Source organism: Epinephelus fuscoguttatus, linkage group LG15 (assembly GCF_011397635.1).
Source record: "Epinephelus fuscoguttatus linkage group LG15, E.fuscoguttatus.final_Chr_v1".
Classification (NCBI taxonomy): domain Eukaryota; kingdom Metazoa; phylum Chordata; class Actinopteri; order Perciformes; family Serranidae; genus Epinephelus; species Epinephelus fuscoguttatus.
The window spans coordinates 12,838,894-12,858,765 of NC_064766.1; the positions used below are offsets into that span (position 1 = coordinate 12,838,894).

The following is a 19,872-nucleotide window of genomic DNA, read 5'->3' on the forward strand; positions in this document are numbered from 1 at the left end:
GGGCTATAGTGTCACAGCACCCTCTAGTGTGGCTGTAATAAGCACCATGACAACCAACCCGTGTGACCAACCCCAGTCTCCCCTATATTGAATACTTCTTCCACTACTGCTCAAACTGTACTTAAACAGCCTACAGTACTTGAGTTCCACCGCTGTTCAAATGCTAATGTATCAGACTTTATTCTTCTTTTAATGTATTAATTTCTTAAAGTGATTTTTAAAATAAATTTTACCTATACTGACCTCCCATGTGCATGCGTGTTTGTATGACCGTTCACCACATCCGAGGTGAGAACGGGTTCACACCAGACTGTATAAAAATACCAGTGTGTTTGTTCCTTCGCCCTCAACGTACCGCTGCTCTTCCTGTGTAGGCGGGGTCTAAATAAGAAGAAGAGGTTTGTTGAACTGGGGCATTAACAAAAAAAACGACCCAGCAGCAGCACCGGAGCTGCGGCTGTAGCGTGTTCGGACGAGCCGGGGACTCCTCGCTCTTTATCTCATTTTTAATATTATAATATTAATACATGTTAGTTTTATTAAAGTAGCCGTTAACGTGTTGCGGGCGGAAACGTAAACTTACGTACTCGGCGTAGCGGTACGGTCCATTAGCTAAAACAAAGAGGACCCTTATAACAGTTTTAGCTAGTCTTCGCCACTGTAGCCGTTTTACTCGTCAAAAACAGGACATTTTTTGGGCTAATGTTACTCTGAATCAACGAAGTTGCCAGTGTAGTATCAACACAAGGTAAGTGTTGTTATTTTAACCTGTATTAGTTACATTTAACCAGTCTGCCATGTTTAGGGCCACTGAAAACACTGTAAACGACAAAAGGGGAGAAGCGAGGAATGCCTTCGGGGGCAAACTTTGGGTGTGGATTAACGATAACTAAGCTAGCAAGCAGTCGAAAGTTGTGTTCGTTTTCTCATACAGTGCGGTTTTTCAACAACACGACATATGAAATGTTGGCATATTTCAACCTACATCTCAAGTCTGTCCCTCAATAAATCTTAATTTGGTCTTTGTACTGGAAGTAGGCCATTGAGCCGCTTTGTATGACCGCAGAGGGCAGTATGGGTGGTTTAAAAGTGTGAGAAGATGGTGTTTATCAGTCCTGGATAACTGTTAACACCGTTATTATACATCCTTTAGACTTAACTATCACAGAGACTTTAACACATCTTAGCCTTCTTTGTGTTTAAATTTACGGATGTGTGTGTCGGAAAACTGAAAACCTCTCTGTTGCTCTCATTTATGATCCTTTTGGTTACTTAGCCATTGTTGCCTTATTGTTACAGTGTGTTATAACCTATTTGATTGACCTATTTGAAGGATACATTGACACTTTTGTGGTTAATCTTTTACATCTAGTGCTCCCCTGACTGTTACATTAAAAGAGTCGTGAAAGGAAATCAGAAGATTCCTGTTTGGTTTTCTCCTACAGCAATAACTTCAACTTCCAAGGAAATTAGCACTTGGATGTTATCTTGTGAAGTCTCATAGTTGTCTGAAAACTGAAAAATACCATCAGAATCATAAATCGGGATTTATTTATTCCATTTCCTGGAAAGTGAAGATTGTATTTCAAAGCCACCTGGTTTTCTTTAGGAATGCTCATAAAGTATTCGGGTCCATTTGTCTGACAAGGCTTTTCTCAATTTGTCAAATAAATAAATAAATAAATAAATAAGAATATTAACATGTATGTTGTAAATGTATGGAAGGAGCATTTGATTTACTTCACCCAAGATATTTCATACCTTTATGGCTAAACAAAAACAATAAAGAATACTGAACAACATCGCTTTGTAAGACAAAGTCGCAAACATTTGTGCAAAGTTTGGCTTTTAATTAATATCCTGACACAAACCACAGCTGGACCCCAATCTGGTCAAGCTGCATTATGGGCTGCATAAACTGTGGTTGAAGAGACAGGAAGACCAAGTCGTCTTGGTTAACCCGAATTAAGAGTCTCTTGTTCAGCCTTGCCCACAACTCTGATTCAGGTCTGTTGACTGCGCAGTATATAAGCAGGACAAGATTGGTCTTGCCTGCCTCTCTCACTTCCTGTAAAGGAATTGCAGCCTGGGGGGGGATTTTTTTTTCCCTCTCTCCCTTCTTAATCTCAGGGAGCCGCTCAATGTGTTGAACTAGTAATCTGTGTTCACCAAGGCCTAATTTAGTGACATGGGAATAAAATGCTTTGGGTTAATTACTAGCCTGTCTGTGCTTATATACAGCATCATAATGACATAGCAACAGCATCGCATTAAGGTGAGAAAACACATGTCTTTGATCTTGTGGACTTTGTATGGATCACATGGATGCAGATAATACACACCAGGCGTGGTAATTGTAGACATGGGGGGAGACGTGTCTGTAGACTAGAGTCGGCTCCCTGTAGATCACTGACTCACTTCCCTTAGTTACATTGTTGTGATGTTTAAACAGAGTGAGCAGTGCTCAGCTAGGAGTGTCCGGGGCAGTTTGAAGGGTCATTCAGCATTACTCAACTCCAGGCCCTTACCCCGACGTGTCAGATATGAGTCATGGATGAGCTGGTGTTCCAGTGAAGGCCAGACAAATCATATGGGAATGGTAGCCTATGTTTGTAGATTTATGATCATTATCCCCACATGGCTCCATCCTTCTGTGGTAAAATGTTGGAAGTGTTCACAGCAGGGACATAAACGTGTCAAACTGTTTGAGAAGATGTGGCAAGAAACATTAGAAGATGGACAGATATATTTTAGGTCTTTAATTGAAGTATAGGATATTCCTGCTCATGAAAAACTTACCTGAAGACAACAACAACAACAAAGCACAATATTGGGAATGTACGATGAAGATTGATCGAAATGTGACCACTTGAGACCACAGTAAAAGAAAACTGTCGTAAAAAGGAGAGACAAGGACCAAGCGCTGGAACAGTTAGTCAGATAATTGATCAGTAGAGTGACAGAAAATTGTTGACGTAGTTGACAATCAGTTAATCCTTTTAGTGACCTGAATAACCTAATGTTTCCTGACATTATTCAAGACTAAAAACTTCATAGACATTTTTCTATATTAACCGATGATGAAAATAATAGTTACATTCAGCTCTACAAGTAACAAAGAGAGACAGAGTTAATGAGACCAATAGATCAGAAAATGCCATAAATTAATCCTCAAAATGCTATATTATTTTCATCACTTATATTGACAAAAGAAGGTGTTAAAAATAACTGTTTTAAAACACCCAAGGGGAACAAGATGTCTCATTTAAAAGGTCTTTACAAATCACTTCATTTATTAGGTGTTGGAAATGGAATCCAGCCTTAGTATGTAAAAGAAAGCTTGTGAGGAAACAGCATTTTAAAACTTGACCACACAGGTTTCATCAGGTTTTTCAGGACCAAAATTGTCATCATGCTCACTCTACATCAAACTGACTGAGTAAACTCTGGGTTTAGGTTGGAAAGAAGTGGAAAAAGCACCCCATATTTTAAAGTGACATAGTTTTTTTCCAAGACATAGTATGGGGCCAGTTAAGATGGAATGCGTTATCTCATCTCTCTGAGGAGCGTTGGGAGATCGGGATCTCCTCCACATGACAGACAAACCCAAACAGGTCTTGCAATTTGTTCTGCAACTAAGGAAAATATATAGCAGACTGACTTAACTCATGAGTGCGTAACATGCAGAGAATCTGATTTGTTGGATTTTCACATGGCGCTGATTTATCACTCTACTTTTTGCCACTGAAATGTAATGCTCATTAGTTTCTATACTTTATTTTCTTTTTTGAGATACTGGTAATATATGTGTCTGAGATGTTATGGTCCACAATTGATTTATTAACTTTAAAGAATTTAACCAAGATAATATTAACCAACACATGCAATGCAAGCATTTTGCATCCCCTTACCTACCGTAAACTACTCCGTTGGGTTCAAGTAAAAAAAAGAAACTTTAAATTTTAATTTTTTACATCCTTGGTATGTTTATTGATAGCAGAAATAATTCAGACACCAGCTGAACACATGCATTGTTCTAGGAAAAGGACGAAAAACATTTAATATCATCCTGTTAATCAGTCTTTATAGTTGGCCCAATGTCAGCTGGTTAGTATGTGTTCTTATGCTTTGTCTCAAAAACATAGATAAAGAAACAGGCTTCACCTGGTAACACCCATCTAGTTTGACAGCAGTTTTTTAGTTCATGGCACATGACAGCTGGATAAAGGAGGTATTCCTGTGTGTAGGTTGGGTTTCCTAAAAAATGCTGTGTTTGCAGTCAGAAGCGAGGTGTTCTTCCTGATCCTTCAACAGCCTGTTAAGGAGGAAAGTGCTGCCTGGGTGTGGTTTTAATTACGGGGATGGGTACAGAGTCATGCTGAGTTGTTTGGGTACCTAATGGACTGGGAGTGGACTGTGACTTTCAGCACCAGGTGGGGGCCGGCTGGCTGACCGGGTGGCAAATAGAGCCGGGGGGATGGGCCCCCAACTCAGTTTGTGAACTACCAGATGACCCACCCAGCGAGAACAATGCTGACTTATGTTGAAGGCCACCTTTGACTTTGCCTGTTTGCCACAGAAGTTCTTGGCACTTCAGGGTAGCATTTATTATTTTCTTATGATAGCATGCATTATGTGGCAGACAAAATTATGTTCATAGCTGTTGCATAATGGCAGCGCTCAGGTTCATATTGTGAGTTGAGATATGCATTACAAAGTTTAAACACTGTCAAGTAACAAAGTGAATATAAACAGTGTAAAAAGTTGGAGATAAAAACCACAGCCATAGGAAGTGTGTATAAGCAAAGCCAAATGTGGAGCTGACCTCATTTCACAAAATCCTGTTTCTAGAATCACTTCTCATAGATGATGTCAAAGTAAAGGTTGAAACAGGAGCCCAGATCAGCCCTGAATCAGATTGATTTCTAGTTGTATGGGTCATTGAATAGCTTGAAATCCTAATGTGATCATTTCCAGAGGTAAATATAAAGTTTGTTGATGAGTAGATGCTGCAGAGCTGTACACATTAGGTGCACACATGGCTTTATATAGTTAGGCGGATAAAGCAAGGCAGTTAGGTTTCACCTAGTCATTTAAGGTCATTTTTCAAGCCTCAATGCCAAACTTAACTTTTTCAGTTGTGAGGATTTGCTTCCTTTCTTTGTCTTATGTGATAGTGAAATGAACATTTTCCTAATTTGGACTGTTGCGTGTGCAAAACAAGCAAAGTGAAGACCTCATCTTGGGCTTTAGGAAATTAGTACCACAATATTCTGACATTTTATAGACCAAACAATGAATTGAGTAAATAATCAACAGATTAATTGATGATTAATAGTATTCATTAGTTGCAGTAATGGTACTGGTCTCTTCATATTACAGCTTTCAGCAGTCCATTAGAATTAAATGCGCTGTAATAACAGGATGTTGTTCTTTCTCTTTTGTGTTGCTTTACATAGACAGATGCTTGGAATGAAGGTTAGTGTACTGTATTAGTATTGAATGCAATTTGCAGTTGAGGTAGGAGCTTGTGTGGGATAGTTTTGAAGTGATGCACAGTATTTGAGCAACAGCAACAAAGTATTAAGTATGTAGGTGTGGGGTCATTGTTCACTTCTCTTTCCAGGAGCTAACCATCAAGTGTTGTGATGCACAGTGTGGTTAACCTCTAATCGCATGAAACAAGGAACCACTGAGAAACCAGCTAGAGTTGTGGTAGCTTTTGCAATTACTTCCAGTTTAATTTGTCTGAGTCGTGCACAGAGATAAACCGTGGGAATTGGCTGTTTGCATTTTTTGCACTGCTACTTCTTGCTTAATTGTTTGTAGAATTCATTAATTTTGCTAATTTCTTGGTATTTGCACCAGTGCCATCTTGCATAAACTTTGCACTCGAGAATGGAGTGCATTGTGAAACTGGCTTGTTTACTGAATGTGAATTTTCAGCAGGGGAAGCAAAGTATGTTCAGCAGGAAATTGTTTCTTTAGTTTCTCTTCTTATGAAGAAGTTTCTCAGAGGTGGATGTGGGGGGAGGTGCAGAAATACCATATTTTAAAGATGTTAGTATTTCAAGTATTTTCTAATTCATGTTTCTATGCATGTTTCATGTTTGTCATAAAATTCAGCCCCAAAAAACTGTCCTGGTATTCATACCAAAGTCAAAATGTTTGTGACAACCTTACATATACCATATACTCAACCATATGGAGAGACATTATTAGCCCTATTTGTTGAACTGTGGTCATCCACAGTCTAAACATGGACTTTGGTAGATTACTAAACATTCACAGATGTGCCTTGCCCCACCTTCAGACAACACAGGGCTTGTCTGTTTAAAGCCATATGAGTTGCAGCAAGAAGTCATAGAGGGGTCAGGAAGTCTGATAATCTGCAGATTCTTAAATAATTTTTCTTTTGATCAGATAACGCAAGTCTTTTTCAATTGAACAACATTCACCAGTTAATCAGACTTTTTTACCTGGCTGCTACCAGCTTAGAACAATGCACTGGTTGTATTAACTTTAACTGACATAAACACCTACACATAAAGCTATTAGTGCTGTATCATTGAGTGGCTCTTTTAAAAGGAAGTCTGCTTCCCCAGTTTTTGCATAGTGAGTTTCCTTAGTTGATGTCAATAACCGCACGCCGCCACCGTCAGAGGAAAGGGTAAACAGAGAGGTAGTGGTGACACATGTCTGCACAGTCTGATTCAAAGCCTGTATGTTCAGTTACTGCTTTCAAGTATGACTGAAGCTGACCCTGACTTGGGAAAATACCAAACGAATGTCCAGCTGGTGATTATCACACTAAATTCAGCCTTGTGTCTGACTGATTGTTGTGACTTCCCCACACTAACTTTTTTTGAAATTGCAACTTACTGTTCCCATTACTCACCATAGTGCAAATACCGCATATGAAGCAAAATCTAAACATTACAACCTTAATGAAGGTACGATTTATTGCAAAGTTGTTACATGAGATTGCAATAATTGTATCTATGTGTACCTAATAAACTGGCAACTAGGTGTCTTTTGGTATTTATATCAGTTAATATTGTGATTAAGTACATTTTCTGGAAATTCAGTTTAAAACTGTCTCGAAATTGAATAAACAAGATGGTGAATAATGAATCAATGAATGAATCAATCAATGTTTAAAAAATCCAGAAAATCTAAGTACTTTATTACAGTGGTGTAAAAACGTTTAAAGCATTGCCAGTCTATTTTATTAACATGCAGTATTATCTACAATGTCCTGATAAAACCAGAGATATTAAAGAGGGAGCTACCGCAGTATAAACAGTGTTTAAAAATCTCTGCTGGTTGGCGAATGTTCCTCACCTAACGATCTGTCATATCTCTTAATTCTTATTCAGAATCAGCATTTATACAGATACTCAGTTTTGCACTGATCGCTATTCAAATTGCAGTTTGTCAAGATAATTACAGCCTGCATACTTTCTTGAAATTTTACACTCTCAGCATCCATTCTCAAACTGTCCATCAGAAATCATCTCAGTGCAGCCTCTCATTCACCAGAGAAACCGGAATGCCACTGTCACGTAGGCAGAGATGTCGCACAGGGAGTCAATTATTTTGCAACACAACTACATTTGTGAGCAGAAGAATGCTGTCTGTGAATTTACATCAGAGAGAGAGAATGTGGCTCTGGTCCCTGAGGCGTACTTTCATACTGCAGATTGAATCAAAACACCTCTGACCTGTCTGAGACTGATGGCAGGCGGTGGACCAAAACAAGAAGTCGCAGCAGAGGATTGCGTTTCAGTCGGCTCTCCTCGGCAGCTGTTGGAGGAAATTCTTGATAAAACATTTCTTCTGTCGGTGAATGACCCCCACTGCTGGTGTTGAAAGCGAGGCTATTGTGTTGGGTTTTTGGCAAGCAGGTAGTGTTTACACGTTAAAACTGCTCTATAGAAAAGCATAATAACGGTTAAAAAAAAAGAGACCAGTGATTCTCTCCCTGTTGCTGTGGCAGGTTTGATTTTGACATGTTTTGATTTACTCCTCTGCGAGAACATGATGTCCTGCCAGTGATCATACATCACCAGAATTTTAGGAAAATACATTAATCTACAGGTTCTGAGTCACCAGACCACACTACATTGTATAAAGCCAGATTTTATCAGCCTGACTGTACCAGACTTTCATGTCTGTAGAGTTTCATTTTCAGTATTTGTCATATTAGTGCTATGTTGTTTTCCGTTTGGGATGGGTTGTCTTTTTTTTGCCCTTAACCATTCAGTCCGAAGTGCCATATTTGTCCTGCTAATGTCATTTTCAAGCATCAGTGATAGACCGTTTGCTAGGAGCAGTTTTTCAAGTCTGTTACTTAGAACAACCTGTACAACTATGTCAATTTCATTCATGCTTTTTCTAATTTTTGTGGCAATTTTCTGTCACCATTTTCTCACTGTGGGACAGGAAAATAATGCTCCATTACCAATCCAGACTGCAAAGCTTTGATTGGCGTAGCACTTGGTTATTTTTTCCAACTGGGGAAACAGCTGTCAATGAGCACAACGCCAGACCTATTTGAGGTGCTGAAATCTTTTTTCAACAAAAGGTCAACGTGACACCCAGCAGATGTTTTCTAGGGCAGTGGTCCCCAACTGGTCCGGTCATGGGGTCCAAAATTCTCCTTATCCATTTGTTCAAGGTCCACACAGTTTAATACATTCAGCATCATATTTGTGTTTGGCTATGTCCTCAATCTAGTTTGCTCTCTCAGTCAAGTAGCTGTCCATTAGTCACCCAATCTACAGCAGAAAACAGCGTTTCAAAATAAAAGGTCAGTGCTGGAAATTTACCGTACATCAAAATAAAGTGTATTTTTTTACAAACTTGACATGCTTGCGAGTCACTTGGGGTCTATTCGGAATGGACCGGTGACTTACTTTTGGACTGTGATCCACCAGTTGGGGACCACTGGTCTAGTCTAGTATTGATTTGAAAGGTCTTTACCTTCTCTGACCAGCAAGAGCTATCTCAGTTATATCAAACATTTTACTGCAATTCCTGTCAATATTTTTTATGTCTGGAATCTGGACTAACTGGGAAGTGATCTTATAGCTTGAGCTGGTCGATGACAAGAATCCGAACAAAGATGACTGTGCTGCATCTAACTAGAATCAATTAATCTGGAACTTATGATCTGAATAAATCTTCGATTTGTTTTTTTTTTCTAATAATTCCAATAATTGGTTGTTTAGGATGAATGTGTGTGATTGGTTGTCGAGTTTGATTTCTTCCTCCTAACAGTATGGTATAAACAAGTAAAATTTGGCCTGCTGCAGCCTTAAAACTATTATATCTATAGCAAGTTATAGGAAGATGTCAGCTCTGTAAGATCCGGCTCTCTTCTACAGTCCCACACGTCCATATTTGAGAATGTCCAGTCAAAACCATTGTCTTAGTTACTCTAGTTGTATTGGAAAGAGCAGAGTTGAGCAGCTCTGGCTATTATTAACAGAGGTTGAATTGTAAATGAAAAATTGTGGCGCTGATGTTCAGCATCACAAACACAAAGCATGTGCCGCCTCTGTATTCTCCAGCCTGACCATACAAAGTCATGATTCGACACGGTGTGCTCCTGTTACTCTAAATATTAGGCTCTCAGGTCTGTCATCACGACTACTCAGAGATCATAGTTTCTGCTTGACGATAGAAAGAGAGGGGGGTTCAAAAAGAAGGACGAGTTGACTTTGTAAAAGTATCTGCCCTCTATCATTATTCACCCTGACTGCGAGCAAGCAAGTAGCATGACCTCATAACTGATTTTCTCAACTGATTTTCTCAATGGATATGTTGGAAAGATAAAGTCCAGTAGCTTCAACTGTGTGCCTTGGTCTGGATTAAAAAAACAAAACAATTAGGAGATACAGTCAGTAAATGGTACCGTACATTTCTGTTCAGATGTTGAAACATTAGGATAACTTTCCACTTAAGCCCATTGCAAAAGGCAACAGTGAAATTTTGTTGCATTTGAGGAAATGTGGTGGATGTAGGTCCAAAGGAGACAGACTTGTGCCAGAAAAGCTTGTCTGGGAATTCCTTTCTCATATTTTTGATTGTTGGTCAGAGATGCTACACTCTGTAGTAAAAACATACACATTGACATTTACCTCTTACTCTATGCTGAATTCATTGTATACCAGCTAACCGTCCTTGACTATGTTTCACAGTTATAAGGAGCAGTTTTACAACAGTCTGTCATGGGTTAGATTATTTTAAATTAGGCCTCTCATCAGTCTGTCTGCCCGACGTTGCTATCAGCTCTTATCAGCTGTGATGTTGGTTTTGTGGAAGCAGCGCTGGCTTTTATGTCCGCCCATGTCTTGTGAACCAGTGAAGTCTCCTCCTCCAATGGTCATATAATAATTCAGCTGTCACTCACTTAAAAAGTAGTGACACTCCTTATGAAATCCGTTGGTCATATCAGTTGAATTATCTCTTATTTATTTCTTTGATAAAAGCTATGGCAGTAATAAAAGCGGATTTAAATAAGGAAAGGCAAATAGGTCAAAGAAGATTTTTCTGGGAGGTGTCCGTAATATTTCAGTTAGAGTAGATGTTCAAGCAAGGCTGTTTCCAAAGTTATCATGTCCCAAGGTCGTTACCAGAAATGCCAGTGCCTCCCTAATGCCATTATGTGGCACACAGGCATTAGAGGCCCAGAATGCCTCCCAGTCTGTCAGCTCTCTGTAATTTGCAGCCCTGTGCAGGACGAGCCCCAGAGTGGTAAACAAGGCTGTACTTCAGGAATGTTGGGGAGGAGCCCTAATAATGTAGAAAGTCTTCAGTTGGAGTTGGTTTGAATTTTATTAAGCATCTTGCTGGGGATGTTGTGTGTTTTGAAACGTTTTTGTCCGTCTTGCCACAAGTTCTCCTTTGTGTTGTGAGTATTTTAAAGAGGAAGTGCCTATTGATCAACAGAAAATAATTTCCATCTGTTGCTGCTGACTAGATGTTAAAAGGCACCCTAAAAATCAAATACAAATCATATTTGGGCCAACTATTTCCTTCTGATGTCAGACTTTTTGCATTTTATATTATTTATTTATTTATTTTAGATAACAGGGACAGTACATATTAACAGACACTTGCATGTAAATATGTAGGATTGTAGCCATTGGCTAATTTCCATCCTTTGTCCCTGGGCAGGTTGATGTTAATGTACAGTCAACAAAACAGAGATACAATAGCAATAAAAGGTGAAAAATACAATGACATTAAGAATAAAAGGTACAATAAACAGTCTAGATAGACAATAAACCATGTCACTCATAACAGACCAGAATAAACTACTCTCCAAATCGTTTAGTGTGCCATTATACTTATCTGACATGTTTTTCCTTTACTCCACAGCAGTATGATAGCTATCAGTAAAGCACTTAGGGGGAACACACATCTAAGTTGTCCATTAGACCCTGTTTCACAGGATGTGGTTGTTTTTGCAGATGCCTGTACTCTGTGACCCACAGCATTGCAACAAACATATCACTGAGCATCTTCCCATGAATTTACAGTCACTAGTTTTACCTTTACATCATTCATAACTGTAAAAATGTCCTTTTTCTTGTGTCGTGTGAAATAAATGGCACCCCCTGACACTGACTGTGTGAAATAGCTTGATAATATCCAACAGGGATAGACTATTTTGGGCCACACAGCTGTTGACTTAGCCTTTATCAACACTTCCTTATTTCCTACATAGGCTATATCTTGCTGGGGCAAGTACACACAAAGTTGGTCTCAGTCTCCAAGTTTGAGGATTGGGCAGACAGTCAAGGAAGTGTGTCACTGGGGTTGAGGGGAATGGCAGAGATTCAAGAAGAGGCATGAAATAGTCTGACCAAATATGGGAATACACACATGTGAACACACCTACTTTTTTCCCAGTTTTCTGTCAGGTTGTGATGTCAGCTTCACTTTCTTTTTGCACAGAACTTGATCAGTAAAAATGTTGACCCAGAACTAAGGCTATTTTTCAAGTTGCTGTCAAACTTGAACCATTGTTGAGTTGTGTTTTATGGTGTTGAGGATGGTCGGTTAATGCTCAGCTGCTCAGCTCGCTGTGGTAGAGAGGCGTCATAGGACTTCTCAGTAAACCACAGTTATTTTTCTGCAGTTGCGTACTCTGGCAGTTTGAGATACTGGTCATGTAAGTATGAAAGCCCCTGCTCTGTTGCAATCATTACAAGTCTGCTGCTAGACTCATTTTGAATTGCTCTGGTTGAGTCTAAACACCTCAAATGTAAATGTGACTATTCTCTCCCTTATGCAACATTCTTTTATCCACCTCAAGCTACTCCCTATATACCTCTGTCTCTCTTGTCGAGTCTTATCTGAAATGCCCTGGGGAGATAAACAACTACCTTTACGTAGACCTATAGTAACAGCATGAAAGTTTCCAAACTGTTGCTAGAAAACAAGTATGTAGTTTGGTGGTTTTGTGGCAGTGCTTATGAGCTGGCATCTGATGCCAACTGAGCGTGGCATATTGTTCCTTGGAATAGGCAAAATGAGAGTTGCTCCTCCCATCTGCTGCCTGACGGGAACTGAGGTATTTCATCTGCACGTCAGGACACAGCCTTTATAATACACAGATGATGAGAGGGTCATAGAGTATGTCTATAACATGAGAGCCACCAGGCCATGAAAACAGTTTCCATGGGGATTTGCTTTATTACCACATTTGGTAGTAGGATAGTTTCTTTAGTGTTTACTAACTTTTATGAAGGCAAACTCAAAGTGCAGCTCTACCACATAAGGAAGAGGACTGCTTCATCAGTTGGCAAAAAAAAATTCTTCCACGTGCACAAATTGTCTCAGATATATTTGTCTTTGAATCTGTTATAAAGATAGCTCTGTGTCACATGTAACCATTACAACTACAACTAAGTACACACACAAAACACCCCTTTTGTCAGCTGTCACTGAAACTTAAGGATTTGTTCGTTTCTACTACCAATGCTGAGTTATTTTGTTTTTCTTGTTACAGATGGATCTGCGGTTACTTTTAATAGCAACGTTATCAGCGATCCTTGGTGGCAGCTGGGCACAGCAAGGTAAGAAAAAGGAAATGTTGTGAATTTGTTTATTTTAACAGTTAAAAATTAGCTAACACATAGCACAAAATGTTTAACAGACACCCCAGTGCAGCGTGTGTTGATTATTATAATTTGACTTGATGGCCATGTTCTGTACATTGAGCCAAATATTGCCCTTCTGTTCATTTCTAAGCGCAGTGCAATACGGCACTGCTCTTATCCATTTCACTCTCGACATCTTGCATTTCTTCATTCATGGTTTAATGACTCTGTGGGTCCAGTTGGCTGGTGGGAGGATTTTTTTTTTTTTTTTTTTTTTTTTTAACAAGGTGAAGTCATCAGTTGGTGGGCTGCCTAGAGCTTCTCTCAGCATGACTCAGTTTTCTGGACTGGGATGGGGTTGTGTCTTGCAGCCAAAAACCAAAGCTGGTTTGAGTTAGTGAACTAATGGAAAATCTGTTTTGTCATCTTGGCTAAAAGGAGCTTGTGTTGTCTCTTTCAGAGGGAAGCATATGCATCAAAGCCAACGCACAGTCGTGTGGGGAATGCATCCAGGTCTCTGAGTCGTGTGGATGGTGCTCAGATGAAGTGAGTTGAATCATTGTTGCCACCAAAATGTTTTATCATATGAATGAAAAGTTATCTACAAGATCTTTAAGCTGTGGGTGTGGCATGTTCAGAGGTTGTGGTTTGTGGCAGCGTTGCTTAAGGTTTGGACTGCACAAAAACAGCAAACGCACACAGCTGGCAGTTATCATTGTCTGCATTGGGTAATACAATTTCCCATGAAAAAATTGAATAAATTCTGACTGTCACCTTTGACAATTTCAACATTTCAAAAGTCTGCGCACAACAGTCCAAAGTCATAGATTTATTTTAAACAAACAAATGCAATCCAAAGACACTTTGATTAAATACCATTACAATATATTTTTTTAAAGATCTGTATTAATAATTTTAAAAGGAAGCAGGGTTCAAATAGTAAGAAAAGTTTTTTCCTTGTTCCCTGCTCTGTTTATACAAAAGATGCATTAGATACATCTATAAGTACATCCACAAACAAATGCAGAGTAGTACTAGAGACTTAAGAGATTCAAGAGACTTTTGCCTTTCAACCAAAGGCAAGTAAACCACAACTGCTCCATTAATTGTAAACATCAGTGTTGCTGCTTCTTGTCTCACAGTGGAAACTTAGTCTGAATAAACCTCTTTAATTACATGTTTTCTGAACTCAAAGGCAAGGATAGTACAAAGTGAGCTGACCACAGTACAGGAAAATACTGACTTACAGGAGCGTGAGGTTAATGTGGAATATATGTTCACTTCTCTACAATAAATTGTTTAGTGTGGTGGCTACAAAATACAGGATAAACAAATGGCAACTGTTAGAGAATTAGCCTATATGTTATACTGTGCAACAAATGTTTTGGGAAAAAAATGGTGAACAACATGATATGCAGGTTATTCAGTTTCTCTCTGCAGGGTTTGAACGCTGGAAATTGAGGTTAACATGAATCAGTAGAACTGGACAGTACCTTTGTGTCATATTTATTCTGTGATATAAGAGTATGATACTTTCTAATCCAGTGGCATACTGCAGTTCTGTAGCTGCAACACATAGTGGGGCATGAAGAGCTCAAATGGTGCCAGAATACATTTTTCTGGTCCAACAAGCTGCTGTACAGATTGGTAACAGGCTGAAGTTCCTTGACTGTTGTTTAGAAGTAAAATGTGCAGTGAATGGCTCAACCCATATCAGCAATAGCTAGTACTTTAAAAACTTTTGACCCAGGTGCGTCTCCGGGTGAATAACAGACTCTCTGGGTTGGGTATTTTTGTGTCAGGGCAGAGCTGCATTCCTGTTAAATCTTCTTAATCTTAAATCAAAATCAACCCCAAAGTATTAAGGAATTGCAAGAACCATCCAAGTGCTACAAAAGCTCCATAATCAAAGTACCTAGTGCTTTTACAATCTGATTTCGCTGCATGAACTAAAAACAATGGATGGCGAATATGCTGTCCCGCCCACTGCTGAGAATAATGCGTATGTAAATTCCTTTGTGACTGAGATTGACTGAACTGATAATTTCCCTCTGTAGGCTATGTCATCCACTCCTTTGCACATCATTTACTGTATTTACCCTGCAAACTCAATGTTCCACAGAACAATAGGGGTCTTGTGTTTCTGTGTTTTTAATCTTTCAAATAAATTCTATGTGATGTGTACAGCAAGATGCAGGGGATTGGGAAAAAAAAGCCTCTGTGGGTCATGTGGTCTTGAAAGAATTAGGTCAAAGCACTATTTTTGTTTTGACTGAGTTCATTGTCTCAGGTTCTCCTTTGCTATGCCTTGTGGGATATCATGTGCATCCAATCTATATTCTCAGCCCGGCTTCCCAGTCATCTGTTTCTCCTTGTCTTTTGCTGCCAAAGTACAATGGTCTTAAAAAACAGTCAGAGCGAAGAAGATTTATTCCAGAGGCCTCACTGGTTGAAAATACTCTTTGATTTTATGTCAGAGATCCTGATAATTGTATCTGCAGCATTCATACCCCAGATATCTGTGAATTTATTTGTTGAAATAACACAAATACAATTCAAACTGTCACCTCTGGCATCAGGATCTTTTTGTCCTATAAAATCTTCATTGAAGAAGTGTACACAGCTGTGAATATTTATAACATTTCATGTGAAGTCCTGTTGCTAATATAACATGTTTGTCAGCATTTATTATGTGATTGTGCTAGTTATTAGCACATGTCTTCATGGCAGTCCCTACAAGACAAATTCCTGCACATTTACAGGACCTTTCCAGATGTTTCTGCACATACACCACCTGTGAAAATAGCCGTATACTTTTTGTGCTTTGGAAATTTATATTCAACGTGGAAATGCTTTTTAGAATTGCATTACAACAGTGCAGTTACAAGGGGTGTGAATCACTATTTCATTAAGATTGATGGATCATTACACCCCTAGCTGTTACCTGCATGCTTTGACCAACATCTTTGTGTGGTTGATTTTAAAACATTTGTTAAACTCTTTAGGTGTGGCCTGATAATTAGAAGAACATTTTACTCTTATGTCACAGATTAGATCTCCTCAGCGTGTCTTAAAACCCGTGGAACAGGTAGTTAGGAAGTGAGTTAGGTACTAGGGCTGGGCGGTATGACCTAAAATTTATATCACGGTATAAATTGAATCCCTTCACGGTAACGGTATATATCACGGTATAAATTTAAGTGTAAAAGTTATAATTGAAGTGTTTCTGAATGGGTTTTGTAGTCCCTTAGCAAAGCTAAATTGATTAAAAAAAAAACAACAACAACAAAAGCAAAGATATAATGTATTTTTTAGAGCATTTATTGTGCAGAATGCAGATCTCAAAGCTCAAAATTAAAACCCAGTACTCTATGGTGCAAAATGTCCCCTGGGATCTATATCAAAAGGTAATTTCCTTCTTTTAGCAAAATCCTAAATGACTGAGTTGTGTTTTTTCCACCTGGACCTTGATGCTCTGCCATTTCTCCTCTAATCATCACGCTGTAACCTGTGACAGGCTGTTATGATACCACAACTATCACACATTCACATATGGAGTTTTTTGTGGAGCCCCTAGCGTCACATAGGTTTACATTACCAAAGGTTTATGACAAACTCTCTTGCCGAAAACCAACTCCTGTGTGCGCACGGCGAGAGAGGAGAGGGAGAGACGCTGTGCTGCTGCCAGAGGAGACACTGAATGAGTTCCCTCTGAGCGGTAAGTCGCTAAAAGAGTCTGAGAAGTCCGGGGCTGTTCATAAGACATTAACTCACTCACTCACAAGTTCTCCAGCAACACATTTTGCACGTGCTACGCTAAATCATGGATGTGAACCAGCTCCTCTTGCTCTGCTGTCTCTGTGCTCGCAGCCATTTTCACACTGAGGCAGGTGCGATGACATCATCGATGATAGGACGGTAGAGCGCAAATCTCTACCGTGGGCCAAATTTATAACATTTCTACCGTCTACCGCATATACCGTGCAGCCCTATTAGGTACCAATTTCATCACAAAAACCTCTTGTTCTATTCTGCAGAAATTCCTCACCGAGGGCGAGTCCAAGTCGGCTCGCTGTGATGATCTGGAGTCCCTGAAGAATAGAAAATGCAATTTGTCCAAAATTGAGAACCCACGTGGAAGGATCGACATCAACATGAACAAGGATGTCACCAACCGCAAGGATGACAAAGTGCCTAAGAAACTGTCACCAGAGCAGATCACCCAAATCCAGCCACAGAAACTCACCCTAACTCTCAGATCTGGTAAATAATCATCTTCTGTAGCCAAATTTTTAATATGTTGCCAGAGCAGGAGAAATGTCTGGTTAGAACAGTTGTCAAGGGGGGAAAATTTTGTTTTATTAAGGGTAATATTTTTCTAAGTCATCCAGCTCTGGAGCAAAATCAGAAGTCATTATTTTTATGTGAAATAAAGTACACTATAAGTATAGACCAAAAGCAGTGTATCTTGTTGTAGCAGGCAACTTTTACTGAAAAATCTACCTGTAAAATCCCCTTAATGTCCTTCAACATTAACAGTAAAAATATTCAAATGAAGAGATATAAGAATTATGTTTTTAATGTCATGTTTTTGCTGATGCCCTAATGTCATATTTTCCAGTAAAAAAAATAATTTAATTTATTTACCTTAAGGTGAGCCCCAGACTTTTGACCTGAAATTCAAGCGTGCTGAGGACTACCCCATCGACCTGTATTACCTTATGGACCTCTCGTTCTCCATGAAAGATGATTTGGAAAATGTCAAGAACCTCGGCACTGACCTCATGGAGGAAATGCAGAAGATTACCTCAGATTTCAGGATTGGTAAAAAAAAGAAAAAAAAATCAGTAGTAATCATTAGAAAAGCTGTAGTGTTACATTTGTACAGTCCTGAGTAAAATACATTCTCCTTTTAGGATTTGGGTCATTTGTGGAGAAGACAGTCATGCCTTACATCAGCACCACTCCAGCCAGGCTCAACAACCCCTGCACAGGAAACCAGAACTGCACCAGCCCCTTCAGCTATAAGAATGTATTGAAGCTGACCAACGAGGGAAACGAGTTCAATCGGTTGGTCAGTCAGCAGCAGATCTCAGGAAACCTGGACTCTCCAGAGGGGGGCTTCGATGCCATCATGCAGGTGGCGGTCTGTGAGGTAAGTAGGGACTTCATGTAGTGTTTGCAGTTGGGAAATGAAGACTTGCTTTGCTATTACACTGTATCTAGGCAAGAGTGTCTCATAAATATGTAAAATATTAATGAAAAGGCTCTCTTTGTGTTGGTCACCCCAGGAGCAAATCGGCTGGAGGAATGTGACTCGACTGCTGGTGTTTTCCACTGATGCTGGTTTCCACTTCGCTGGAGACGGCAAACTGGGTGGCATCGTGCTGCCAAACGATGGCAGGTGTCACCTGGAGGACAACAAGTACACCATGAGCCACTATTATGTAAGTTGTTTGTCATTTTCTTAATATGCATAATGTATTCAGGGGGAGCTGATAGAGCATGCGGAGAAAGGTCTAGATACACCCTCTGACCTACTTGAGCATGTGTGCTGTTTTTAGATTTTACTTAATGTCAAAATTTCTTACTGATGTTAACCCATATTTGTTCACATAATCTGAGATTTGAAATGGTTGCTGAATGCTGCTTTTTTTCATACATGTGTTTGTTTCTATCCATGTTGATGAATCCTTTGATAGGACTACCCCTCCATCGCCCATTTGGTTCAGAAACTGAGTGACCACAACATCCAGACCATCTTTGCGGTCACTGAGGAATTCCAGCCTGTTTACAAGGTAAACTTTGTGTTTTCTGTACATTGTATTGTCATATAATTCAGTAGCAAGATACACATTTAACACTTGTTCACTCTGGTCTTACCTACAACCCTTATGTCTCTTTCAGGAGCTGAAAAATCTCATCCCAAAATCAGCTGTTGGCACGCTGTCCTCCAACTCCAGCAATGTGATCAAACTGATTATTGATGCTTACAATGTGAGTCAGATAGATAACTTGTGATTTTAATTTGGTTACACTTGATTATTTTTTAACGTTACATATTATTGCACATAATTATGCATTGATCCTGTGGGGAAAATGTCCTGCAGTCATGACGAGATTTCATGTACTTACATGTTCTTTGTGAAGACAAATGATCACAGTTTCTGCGTGTGAAATGCTTGTATGTACAAGTTGTGGTTGTCTCATATCAGTAGAGCCTATGGTGATTGTGTGATTGTTCTTGTTTGGTTAGTCTTTGTCCTCTGAGGTCATTCTGGAAAACAGCCGGCTGCCAGAGGGAGTTACCATCAACTATAAGTCCATCTGTAAGAACAGCGTGGAGGGAACAGGGGAGAACGGCAGGAAGTGCTCCAACATCTCCATCGGAGACGAGGTAAATACGGTGCTTTTTGTTACAATTTGTTTGCTCACGTGACAGCGATGCACCTGAAAACATCTCAACTCACGGGGAACCAAGATAGCACAGTGGGAAAGGAATGCCACTACAACACAAGTAGTGCTAGTGCTCAATTCCTGGCAGCAGGGTTTGGCTGGATGTCCTGTTTCTAGGCTGTAAAGCTGGTAAACAACTATGTCCTTCCTGTTATTGGCTGCTCCACACTGAGGGACAAAAGTAAAAAAAACCAAAACACATGCATTGAGAAAAAGTCACTTCAAAACAAACTATAAATTAGAAACACATCAAAATAATCAAAGTCATTTCCAAGAACTGGAACAATAAGCTTCAAGGCAT

General features: G+C 39.5%; 1 protein-coding gene across 1 annotated transcript in view; it reads left to right on the top strand.

The window, feature by feature from the left end:
* The first annotated feature begins 405 nt into the window (after window positions 1-405).
* Window positions 406-19,872, top strand: part of LOC125901811 (integrin beta-1-like) — a 28,424-nt gene continuing 8,957 nt past the window's right edge. Inside the window, exons 1-10 of the mRNA XM_049597740.1 lie at window positions 406-748; window positions 13,025-13,091; window positions 13,576-13,661; window positions 17,153-17,378; window positions 17,769-17,939; window positions 18,032-18,270; window positions 18,407-18,562; window positions 18,818-18,913; window positions 19,023-19,112; window positions 19,372-19,512. Of these exons, the coding sequence (XP_049453697.1) occupies window positions 13,025-13,091; window positions 13,576-13,661; window positions 17,153-17,378; window positions 17,769-17,939; window positions 18,032-18,270; window positions 18,407-18,562; window positions 18,818-18,913; window positions 19,023-19,112; window positions 19,372-19,512 (1,272 nt within the window). The 5' untranslated portion in view covers window positions 406-748. The remainder of the gene's footprint in view (window positions 749-13,024; window positions 13,092-13,575; window positions 13,662-17,152; window positions 17,379-17,768; window positions 17,940-18,031; window positions 18,271-18,406; window positions 18,563-18,817; window positions 18,914-19,022; window positions 19,113-19,371; window positions 19,513-19,872) is intronic.